Raw genomic sequence first — 12,030 nt, forward strand, 5'->3', positions numbered from 1 at the left:
TATGCCAAAAATGCATGAAAACAATGGGCACAAGTTCTTTGGAAAAGTTTTTTTTTTTTTTTAATCACCTATCAGCTGGGGAAAGAATCAGGACCATGGTGGGAATACAACAACATTTCCTGGTAATCCAAATATTTCCACAGCATTTCTTGATTGAATGATTGAATGAAATTCATGAACAGAAAAGAGAAAGGATGGGACACAGTAACCCCCCCCAGCATATTCACGGTTCAATATTCATAAATGTATTTTTGCATATTTTCTTTGGAACACATCCCAAGCAAAAAGCTGATAAACTCACTTATTTGTATTTTTGCACATGTTCTATAATGGTAAAAGATGCCAGAAGATGTCGCCAAAGCCCCTCGCAGAGTGAAAAGTAGAAATTGGTGTCTCGGAAGCATGACATACATCTCGATTGAGAGACAAGCTTTGTAAAATGAGGAGGAGCTAAGTTTAGCCTGGGTTGTAAGCAGAATAAGTTACGAGAGTCTTTGGCACATGCGCACTCCCGGCCAATTTCTAAAATCAAATCATCTATAATCCATTTATTTTGATGATAAAATTAGTTTGAAATGAAATTTAAGTATTTTTGGATCATAGTTTGCGTTATACAGTATTTACAGCTCAAGTGTGTCCCCAGGGAGCGTTTTTATGTATTTATTTTTTTGCTATACTCGAATAAAGTGTAATTGCACATCCACCACAGTAGGTGGGAGTGGCACTCTCACTGTCAGAGTGTGTGCAGGGTGTATAAACAATGTCAGCAAAATTATTCAGCATTTTTATTTTCTTTAATGTTAATATGAATACAATGTTATGCAGAGATGTGATTAAAACATTTTTTATAGACAAATTGCAGTCACGGTGGGGAGCTGGGGGTGGCACAAAATGCTGCCTTCTTGCCTGGGGGTTATAACGCAAAACAGAAAATATTTGAGCTGTAAGGATAAATGTTTCCAGCAAAGCTCCACGCCATTTGCTTACCCAGATGTCAAAGTTGTTCATGATAATTCAACCAACAATTTAGTATTTTGTCCGCCTGTTTAATAGTCAACAATTATTATTTTGTGTCCATTTTGTATGGCCACACATCTAATAAATAAAATCAACCTTTTTTTTTTTTTTTCTTTGGTCAAAGGGGCAGTTTAGGCATCAAGGGGGAAAAGCGGAAATGTGCCCAGGCAGCCATAGCACCCCAGTTCACGTGCAGTGTACTGTTACTGCTGTAGCTCTACTAGACGGCGACCTTGCAAGCGCTTAACTTACGTCAGGAGAATGACGTCATCACGCTGTGCCACCAATTTAAATCAGGAACAAATATGACAATAACGTCATCGCAGTGAACACTGAAGGGCGACGGAATGCATTGACAAGCACGTAGCAACACTCAACTATGAGGATTTAGTGCAGTACTGTGGGCATATCCTGTCTTTTACGCTTGATTGGCTTTTGCAGCCGAGGGGGTTGGGGGGACCACTACAAGCGCACACGAGCAGCGCCACGCGTGGTGAAGCGCCTCACTGGACGACCTCACTGGTTCGGATCGTCTTCTACTACACGAGATTCATTGTTGTCGTCATGGCGGCACTATCCGGCGGAGAGATGTGCATCAAGTATCTGATGTTCGCCTTCAACCTGGTGTTCTGGGTGAGTGCGTTTAAAACCAGAATCTATTTGGTTGCGCGTACTGTGTGGCGTGCGTCGCGAGTGGGAAGATCCCGGTGCAAATCCTCATATTGTCGTAGTGTCCTAACTGGGTTGGGATTTATTTATTTTTAATTTAATTGTTTATTTATTTCTTTTTTTTACATTTTCACCGGACTGCCAATATAGTCCCGGCGCGTGTGGACGCTCAGCAGGGCTGCAACTGCTGCTTGTAATCCTCCCCAGTGGCCAAGTGACCCACTTCCCCGGACCACACCGACGGTTTGCGCGTACTGCATTTATAAATGGTTTCGGAGGGGCGGGGAGGGGGTTGCTTATTGAACCAGCCTGTAAATGATTGATTACAAATAGTTGTGCTCGGTCACATGGGGAGGAGTAATGCGCATGACTGCGTGTGCGTGTGTCTGTGTGTGCGCGTATCTGTTGTGTGAGACTCCTGAAGCTCTCATGCGCGCTATTTATGTCTCACAGTCCCAGTAGGCCTGCGGGGTGTGTCCCAAGTGGGGGTGTTTATTTATCTAGGACTGTATATGTTTAAACTGCGTGTGTGCGTGCGTGTGTTGGGGTGTGTGCGTGTGCGTGTTTCACAAGAATGTTTTGGCCTTTTATGGTGATTTTCAATTTTGTAGCTATAGATAGAAATGAAATGAGCGCAACAAGGCATCACAAGAGGATGGGGCATGGTTTGTGTGTGTCTGTGAAAGAGGAAATACACTGTGGAAATTAACGTTGCTAAAAATATCAAATGCATCTCATTATAGAATATTGTGGAAAACACTACTTATTTCAGTAGTTCAATTCAAAAACTGAAACTCAGTTTATATTGCAAGCTTGTGCCATAAGTTTCCATACATAGGGTTATTGTAAATGTTAAACATGTTCAATATTTACAGTACAATAGACAATCCGTACATGTCTGGTCAACATACCTGTTAAGTTATACACTTTTGCCATAATTTGTACAGGTGTAAACACCTTTTCAAATATGTACGTCGTACATTGCTGATTACCGTTGCCGTGACAACAGCCATTCGAAAATAATGTAGAATGTGTAAGATTACATACACATCTGTAAGGGTAAATTTCAACTTTCATAAGATTCAGTACACCCTGGGGTTGACAGGTATGGGTCAACACTGTAGTCGCTGAAGCTGGTGCCGTGGCAGGACATAAATTATTTTTCTTTGAATTTTTGGGAAGTCTGGATGCCCTGTGGCACCATTTTGCCTCTCACAGATCAATCGTGGACAGCAGAGATGAGAAATCCAGGTCCAGAAAGTAAAAACCCTGCCACAGTTAGGCTTGCTTCTACTCAACCGGCTGGTAAACAAGTTCAGTTGATTAGGCTCAAGACAAACTGCGGCAGGGTATTTACTTTCTGGACCTGAATTTCCCATCTCTGTTGGTCAGATATCATTACGTGCGGTGTGCTGTGTTGGTCATATTGATTACACCAAACAGGCGTCTCAGACAGGCGTCTCCAAACTGCTTAGTTTTTTAGTGGCCCGCGGCATACACTTAAAATAACATTTGTGACGGCTCACAGCGCTATTTAAAAACAAAAAAAAGAGGGTGGGGTGGCCAGCGTGCAAAGTAAAAGTGTGGAGGGTTGTGATACCCACATCCCCCATGAATGTGGCACCCCTGATGATTACTGCACTTACCAGTACTACTAATAAATTGTTTTTATCTGGAGCTTTACTCGACATACAAAGATGCAAATAAACTATTTATAACTAAGTAATAATATTCCTCTTAATAATGGTGAATAATGTAAATTCCGTTTCAGAAGCAAAAATGGTTTTGATCCACTTTATGTATTTATGTATGTATTTATCTATATTACCTTATCAACGTAAGACAGCTGAGAACGGATTCTCGCAATGCCTACCTAACTGCAGGTCCAACATTTATGAACATAGCAAATTAATAATCATCTTCACATAACTATTTAAAAAATGGTCCATTGCTCTTGTTTTGGTGCTGAATATCGAGATGTGATTCAGCTACTACTCACTGCAGGGGTAGATCTGTTCTAGTGGGATACAGGGCTGCGGGCCTGTATTAAGTATTTTCCTCATCATAGTAGTTTTTCAAAATCACTAAAACATATAAATAATATACAAATGCTCGAAGGATCGATTTTAGTGTGTTTAATTAACTGGAGTCACACCAAAGCGGCCCTTGTACGCGGCCCTCGGAAGAAAAGTTTTGGTCACCGTGCTTTAAGAGCAGTAAGAACAGACACGCCAGTTATTTTTCATCATCACATGTGGGGTTTCTCACATTTAAAAAAAATGGGTTAAGACGTTAAAAATGTGTGTATGTCCCTCACTCAAGGCATCTATCTACTTGCTCGATTATTGGATTACAAAGGTGGTTGAGGCAGCAGGTGAGTAAATAAGACATTCAGTGTCAGCATGTTCTAACAGGGCCCTCTATGTTGCTATCAGATGTGTTGCTATTTTGGCTGACTGCCTGCAGCTTCTCACACAGGAGTCGTCAGAGCCGCAATCTATGCAAGCGGGGAACAAACAGAGGAAGGAAAATGGGCAGGCGTTAGATTGGTAGGCCAGTTTGTTGAGTAGGCCCTGATGTTCTCGCCACTCCCCAAGTGTGCATTCAGGCGACTAAAGGCGTGGCGTTTTCAGAACACTTTCACTTTCAAACACCTCACTTTTTTCAGCTCACGCTAACACTACTTCCTCCTGGGAATATAAAGTTTGTCAGCAAACCCGTCAACATGGCTGTCGTTGGGGGGATCAAGTGCATCAAGTATCTCATGTTTATATTCAACTTGTTCTTCTGGGTAGGTGTACTTCATTTTTCACGTTGTCTAACAGTGTGTTCGTACGACTGTGTGTGTGAGTGAGAGTTCAACGCAAAGAGGAGGAGTATATTATTCAAAGTTTCTACAGTATCTTTCAAAAATGAAGGAAAAACATACAGTGAAGATGTGCGTAGTTACATTTCTGGCATGTACTCACTATCAGCGAATGTGAAGTCATGTTCAAGCATGTGTGCTCAAAACAAAATGGCTTCGTGTATAGATGACTATCAAGTGGACGAATTATGGCAAAAGCACACACAAACACACATCTGCTAAAACATTAGCTATGCCAGCACAATCTATTAAGCCCCGATACAAGAAGTTTATTAAATGACTTAACAAAGAAAACAATGGTTTGTTTTGGTTGACACTTTCTGTCATGGAGGTATTACTTACTTAAAAGAGTGCTTATTTTTGAGGTTGTAGTTTGCAGCGGTGTAAAACAACACATTTTCTGATTGAGTGATTCCCAAACACTGTGCCACAGCATAATGTTGTGAGGGATCATCAGGTGTGCTGTAGGAAAATTGCGTTGAGTGTAATTGCACTTGATTTGTTCAAAAAGGTTTATTTATTGACAAATCAAAAATAATGCACTGTATATTTACCTATGCCAGCACGATCCTACAACGAAGGCCATCAATCCCGAACAAGCAGCGCAGCTGAGAGTTCTATATAAGCAGCGTGTCAGCGTAAAGGGCTCCCAGTCAGACAAGCGGCTTCCGTTAGTTTTTTCTACTATAAACTATGATCAACTACCGCAAAATTTGGATCCTTCTATCCATCTAAGCCCCCCCCAAAAAAAAAATCAAAACACGTCATATTCGAACAGATAGACACTATTATTATTTTGTGTATCTACATCATTGTGCTCAAAGAGCTTTACGAAGCCTCACATGCGCATACCATAAACAAAAAGCAAGGGATCGGCCGGATTGTCATCTGTAACATCATATGGCCCCCAACGCAATGTTTACTACATATGAAGGTAAAAGGCCTTACCTTGCTGGCGTTAAACCTGGACGTGCGCACAAGTTGACCCCTCATTCAAATTTATCCCTCTGAGTCTTTGGCTTCGGGAAACGAATAAAGAATACTGTACATCCTTTATATGTGGACAGTCGTCGTGTCCGGAGTTGTTTCTGCAAGTTAAAAAGCAGCAGTGTTTACTCAATATGTTTCTTTCTGAGATAAACGGACAGAATGGAAGCAGCACTAACTAGGAGTCGTCTGCGAGTGTGTATCTATTAAAGAGTCTACAGCAGGGGTGGGCAATTCCGGCCCTCGAGGGCCAGTATCCTGCCCGTTTTCTATCTCTCCCTGCTGGAACACACCTGATTCAATTGATCATATAATCAGCAAGGTCTGCAGAAGCTGGTTAACGATCCTGATCATTTGAATCAGGTGGGTTGCACCAGGGTGACATGCAGGATACTGGCCCTCAAGGGCCGGATTGCCCACCCCTGGTCTATAGTGTGACCCTGACGTCACGTGGCACGCTTTTAGGACACATTATCTGACCAAAAACACGCTTGATTTAAAATACACGAATGAAGCAAACAAAAATCATCAATGTCAGGTTATAGATGGGCAAAAATCAATCCACTTCCGCTTATGATTAATCCGTCTTTTAAAAAAAAAATGTTTTATTTCCCGTTTATCGCCGGCATAATCTGCGTCTGTCCCCCAAGCAACAACAACTCAACATTGTTCCCCGCCGTATTAGCCACCGCCATCGAAGCCTCGCCGCGAAAAATAGACTAAAGACGGACTACATCTGAAAGACGGATTAAATACAGGGGCTTCCGACTATGCTTAGTCCCGTCTATTTTACATTTTTTCCCGTCATTCGTCAACCGTCAGCAAAACATGCGTCCGTCATAGGCGGATAGACGGACCGGTCCGTCAGATAGACGGAATACGCAGCTCTGGATAACAGCATTACCTTGGTGTCGTCTTCATGCCAAGACGCTATATTAAAGTACGTTTTTTTATTTAGACTAAAGTAGAGCTTTGCCGGCATCTCGGAGCATTTGGTGCCAAGGAGCTATGTTGACGAGAGTTGAGGAGTTCTATTTGCAGAAAAGTACCTGCCATCTTGTGGCATCTGAAGGCAATTATTAATCTTTTTAAGGGGGTGGGGCGGTCAATTTCTCCTTTTTTTTTTTACTGTTAGAGGGCCAGTGCGCTGTATATTACATATCGGGGAACACTGTCTGTATACTTTTTGTGACAGTTATGGAGGTAGTGTGCCATGAGATTTCCCAATGTAAAATAGGTGCCTTAGGTCAATAAACGGGGAAACAATGAATTAGATAAAGCACATGTACCTAATGAAATCTCCTAAACCTATGATTACCCAAATGATATAAAACCTTGAATATTTTTGCTTCAGCTCGCAGGCACTGCTGTTTTTGCCATCGGCCTGTGGTTGAGATTAGACCCCAAGACCAAAGGCCTGTTTGAAGGACAAGACTCTCCATATGTGTTTTACACTGGTAAGAGGCTTTTCAGCACGTGCTCTGTTTAAAACAAGGATTACAAATCAGTTTATTTTGAGTGTATTGTGTTGAATGAAGAGTCAGTACTTTATTTGCCTTGCTTACATCCACTACAAGTGATACCGGACTCTTGCCTATTTTTTTTTCCAACAACAAGCAATAGATTCTGCTTCTGGAGAATTCACTCATTTCACATCCAAATTACAAATGAATGACAAGCCACGCCTGGCTAATCTAAAGTTCCCCATTTCCCACGAAGTGATATGAATTTGATTCATTGCCCACTTGTCAATAACTGTAGCTGTGTGACAACACAACCCAACACAAATACACCTCACCCTCATGTTGACAACCGTCTTAACTGAACAATGCATGCAACACTGGCTATGTTTATATGGACACATCTATTCGGATGAAATGCCTGATGCCGGTATAAAAATGCTTCATGTACACACCTCATTCGGAATATATTACCCGATCAAGACCATTCCGATCAACATTTTTTTCTGAACGAGAGATAGTTTATCCGATCAGCGCACATGGAAACATTTATTCCGGCATTTCGGAACAAACAGTCTTTACTGCGCATATCTGTGACGTCAGTATACATGTTTCTGTTTCCGGGACGCTAGTAGAAGCAGAGTGAAGTCAAGGACATGGTGGGCGCAAGGCTGAATTGGTACATTTGCAGCTCCATTAGGAAGTGTTAACTCTACGTAACTGCGCTAACAGGAAAAATACCTGAAACAACGCTTAGAGTAGAAATGGACGGAGCGATGTTTTATTGACACGGAAGTCGCTACGGCTTCTTCCTCTTCTTCTACTACTACTTCTGGTATGTTGGTCAATCTATGCATGTCAAAATAATTTGTTCCACTCAAAAGTGTGATGCATGAACACAATAGCAGGGTTTTTCCTGTCTGAAATTGAGGCAGAGGTAGTACCATCCAGGCCAGGTGCCATCACGTGCATGTATTCTGTAAATTCAACTGACTCGCAATTTTTAACGCAGGAAAAACCCTGGTAAGTTCTAATCAGATCCATATTTTTCATGTCCATGAAAGCAGTGCATCCGATCATAATTTTAATCCCAGATCAGATCGGATTAAAGGAATTGTCTCCATTTGAACAGTTAGCACTGTTAGCTAACTCATCTATGCTAATACTACAGGTCTGCTTTGCTTTTGGTTTTGAAATGATAGTGCTTCAGTGTTGCCTCGGAGCCTCGCTGCCAAATCATTAACAGAGAAACTCTGTGTGGGGGCGATTATTAATATGTAAAATTCAGAGGGCCTTGCTTTAAGACACATTTTCAGAAATAGCCAGAAGACTGACTCGGTTTAGTTTCACACTAGATGGTGGGGGCAAGCCAGAGACCCAACCATTTGTACACAAGCATGTAAATTATTAGATATGGTTCCTTGCTTTCAAAAACAACTAAATCAAATAAATGTGTAACTTCTACCATCATATATTGGGCTAATTTGGATCAAAAGTCAGTTTTACAAAGTTTTTTTTTCGTTGGAGATTTTGGTCCAAAGTCAATTTTGCTAGTGTTTTTGTTGGTGTGTGTGTGTAGGTGTGTACATTTTGATCGGAGCTGGGGCGCTAATGATGGTCGTAGGATTTCTTGGATGTTGTGGTGCCATCCAGGAGTCTCCCTGTATGCTGGGACTGGTATGTATCACTTAACTCAGTCATTCCCAACCCCTATGCATAACCACATTAGTGCGCATGTTAATTTAATTAGTCTACAAATGATTATATCTTTACTACAGTACAAATAATATATCTTTGTTCCACTATGCCAGCACACCAAACATAACTAAATGCTCTTCCACTAAGTGAAGTTGTGAGTAAAGCTGCAACCACACAATGCAGAAAACACCTGATCTTGAAGGAGCTGCTTCGCCATTTTACTCAGTTATGTCAACTGTTTCTTTCCAATTGTGTTCCCCGTACATTGTTTGCCTGAGTGGAATGTGAATTGACCCTGAGCCTTTCAAATGCCCGTTTTCATCACCGTTTACTGAAGAGGGCCAAGGCCATCCAGCAGGCTTAGATGTTGCTGTTGTTCCCTTCCTGTGCGGCTCACTCGTTGCCTCCCCTCTGGCCTTAATCGTCTTGTACTAAATCACCCTGTAGGAGGGGTCTATGTAAATCAAGTTCACTTCCGCTCAGATGACCTGACTTGTGTGTGCGTGCCAACAGACATGCGCACACAGCATTCTCACGCCCTTTATCCTTGCCATAGTTTTTCTTCTTCCTGCTGATCATCTTTGCCATTGAAGTCGCTGCTGGCATCTGGGGATTTTCCAACCAGAGCAAGGTAACTCAATGGCCCTAAGTGTCACTTGCCAGACACAACAAACAAGTTCAAGCACAAGGCAAAAGCAAATCATTTTCTCTGCTTGCATGGCAGGTGGTGGATGACATTACCACATTCTACCACCAGACCTACAACAACTACAAGCAGACAAAGGATGAACGTCTCAGAGAGACTCTGCGTGTGATTCACACTGGCGTAAGATTCTTTCATTCAAAGATCTTAGGTGCCTGTCAATCATAAATATCTCTGACATGCTTTTGTCAAACTACGCCATGACTGAAGAATTACAGCTCAAGTAAGTCTTGTTTGAGTGGCTGTCTGAAATACGCCACTGCTCACCCGTGTACACTAGTATGGCGGGAAAACTCCATTTAGGAATTTGCAACACTCACTGTTGCATCACAATTAAGCAACATTCAAATAAAAGTCTCATAGAAGATTTATTTGGTAGTATAATTTTATCCCGGTTTCAGGTGGTGTACGTATCTTCTGTGAATGTAGCACATGCAGCGTCGCCAAACACAAATAGAAGTCTGTTAGTGACGGATTGTGCTCATAAACTGAATTTGCATTCTTATGTAATGAAAGGATTGATGTCTCTACCTCATTCATTTTTAAACGCTCCTTTACACTAAAGCTGTACTGTACATAACAAACCAGCAGAGAATGAGGGGTTGGGGAGATTAAATCGAGGAGGGGATTTTACTTCTACTGAGGGTGTAAGAAAACCATAAAACAGAGACAGGGCGACATCTGTAAGAAATTGAATTCCGACATGTAATGTCATGAATTTCTGGGTGTCTCTGTGTGAAAGAGGCTTAAATGTTTATTTGGGAGCAAATCAGACTGGCATAGCATGAAGCCTGAAAGCAGAGGGTAATCTAGTTTCAATAGGCTGTAAATAGACACTTAAAGCTATAAATCCCATTATGAACAAGTATAATTTGTATGCATGCAGTAAAAAAAAAAACAGCGTTGCCTGGCAACAAGATTCACAGAGAAAAAAAACCTACTGTTGTTTAAGGGTTTTTGTGTTGTATTGTTCCAGCTGAACTGTTGTGGTCCAACTGCTGCTATGTCTGCTGTGTTTGATGCCGCCAAAGACACGTGTCCTCAAGGAGACCTGCTTGAGAAGCTCATCACCAAGGTAGCATCGCAACACTGTGCTTTAATCAAGAGACGGAAAATGGGAGGTTTGCTTTTCTGCTCAATATCCACATTTGACTTTTAAAATGGATCAGCAAAACATTTTCAAATGAGGACATAAAATATGGACAAATGTTTATTGTAATAATAAAATTAATTGCATGTTTAAATTATATTATTTATAATTTCATTCTAATTAACACACTATATATTTATGAAACAAAACTGATCAATTTAAAAGTATTTTACTAATATTTCAAACCGTATTATTCAAATAAATTAACCAATTACATTAGTTGACAGCATATTTTAATCAGAGATTGCTTTGTGTCTCTAAACATATTTTTGATGCTTAAAAAGTCTAGTTTTTTTCTGGCAGGTTTTTGAGATGTTCCCATTTGAGATGACCTACAAAAGCTTGCGCATGGATTTTACCATGCATTATTCATAGTTACGTTTCAGGAAAAAAAGCAACATGTTGCTGATCCTAACCCTTAATTCATGACTATTAATATATCAAATATTGGGCTGTCATTTATATAGCGCTTTTCTACCTTGGGTACTGAAAGCGCTTTACACTGTACCTCATCTACCTACTGATGACGCAACATCAGGGGCAACTAGGGGTTCAGTATCTTGCTCAAGGATACTTCGACATGGTCACAATGGCCCGGGGGTCGATCCCACAACCTCCGGGTTGGGAAACGACCACTCTACCACTGAGCCATGCGCCCCAATATTATTTTATTGTTATTATGAAAACCTGATGTGTTGGAGAAAAAACCAAAGGGCAGATTCTCAATCAGCACAAAAAAAATAATTTTGCACCTGATTGAAAATGTGTAAAAAAATTGTTGACCAGTCTTATTATTGAGATAAATAAACATTTGTTTGAATTTACACAAAAATAATTTTAGGGGGTCAACCAAAAATAATCCAAATGTAGACAATAAATATTCCACAACTCTTGATAGTGAATCAAAGTTTGCTCACCCCTGGCTTCATTGGTCCTGCTTAAAAGATGGTGTAATTACATGTCAAAAAGACATAAAGATGGTGTGGGCTCTCAGTTTTCCGTTGCAGACACATTCCTTCAGCCTTCTTGCTGCGGTTTCTGTGGCAACCATGATGTCACTAGAACGCTTGTGCACCCTGCAAGTCGTAACACGCTAGGTCTGGGAAAAGCCCAAATGAATCTTGTGCTCGTTTCCTGTGTTGCAGAGCTGCCCCGATGCCATTGAAGAGGTGTTTGACTCCAAGCTACACATCATAGGAGGAGTGGGCATCACTATAGGGGTCATTATGGTAATGCATGCCTTGCCCTGGTCATGCCACTCAAATGAGAACGTATGCAACTCAGTTCATCTCTCTTGGCAGGTGTTTGGGATGATCTTTAGCATGCTCCTGTGCTGCGCCATCAGGAAGTCTCGGGAGGTGGTGTGACACCAGCCGGCGCATTATGGAGTCCTCGTTAATGTTGCATGATGTCATTTTCCGAGTCATCTGGCTCCCCACTGCTAGTAGAAACACTGCTCGTTCAATGGGGGGGGGGGGGG

At 41.4% G+C, this 12,030-nt stretch overlaps 2 protein-coding genes across 5 annotated transcripts in view; one reads left to right on the forward strand and one right to left on the reverse strand.

Annotated features, from left to right (window-relative positions):
- The window catches only part of vwf (von Willebrand factor), a 44,098-nt gene extending 33,391 nt beyond the window's left edge, over positions 1-10,707 (reverse strand). For 2 of the 3 annotated variants that reach the window (XM_086029154.1, XM_086029152.1), the window contains exons 1-2: positions 10,342-10,707; positions 5,501-5,640 (exon numbers count right to left, since the gene is read on the reverse strand). Coding sequence is in view for 1 of the 3 variants with exons in the window: in XM_086029152.1 (XP_085885278.1) it covers positions 5,501-5,545 (45 nt within the window). In the remaining 2 variants the exon portion in view is untranslated. Of the gene's footprint in view, positions 1-5,500; positions 5,721-10,341 lie in introns of those variants that run through there. The other variant, XM_086029155.1, reaches the window with a different exon arrangement.
- On the forward strand, positions 1,297-12,029 carry cd9a (CD9 molecule a). 2 transcript variants are annotated; one of them, XM_086029180.1, is made up of 8 exons: positions 1,297-1,650; positions 6,894-6,996; positions 8,579-8,676; positions 9,254-9,328; positions 9,422-9,523; positions 10,377-10,475; positions 11,696-11,779; positions 11,852-12,029. In XM_086029180.1, the coding sequence occupies exons 1-8, from the start codon at positions 1,582-1,584 to the stop codon at positions 11,915-11,917; spliced, it is 696 nt and encodes a 231-aa protein (XP_085885306.1). In that variant the 5' UTR covers positions 1,297-1,581; the 3' UTR covers positions 11,918-12,029. The 2 variants fall into 2 exon arrangements, with proteins under 2 accessions (XP_085885306.1, XP_085885307.1); XM_086029181.1 differs by lacking the exon at positions 1,297-1,650 and adding an exon at positions 4,030-4,477.
- The last annotated feature ends 1 nt before the right edge of the window (position 12,030 follows it).

The sequence above is a fragment of the Filicampus tigris genome, chromosome 4, assembly GCF_054856515.1.
Source record: "Filicampus tigris isolate MCC_2025a chromosome 4, RoL_Ftig_1.0, whole genome shotgun sequence".
Classification (NCBI taxonomy): Eukaryota; Metazoa; Chordata; class Actinopteri; order Syngnathiformes; family Syngnathidae; genus Filicampus; species Filicampus tigris.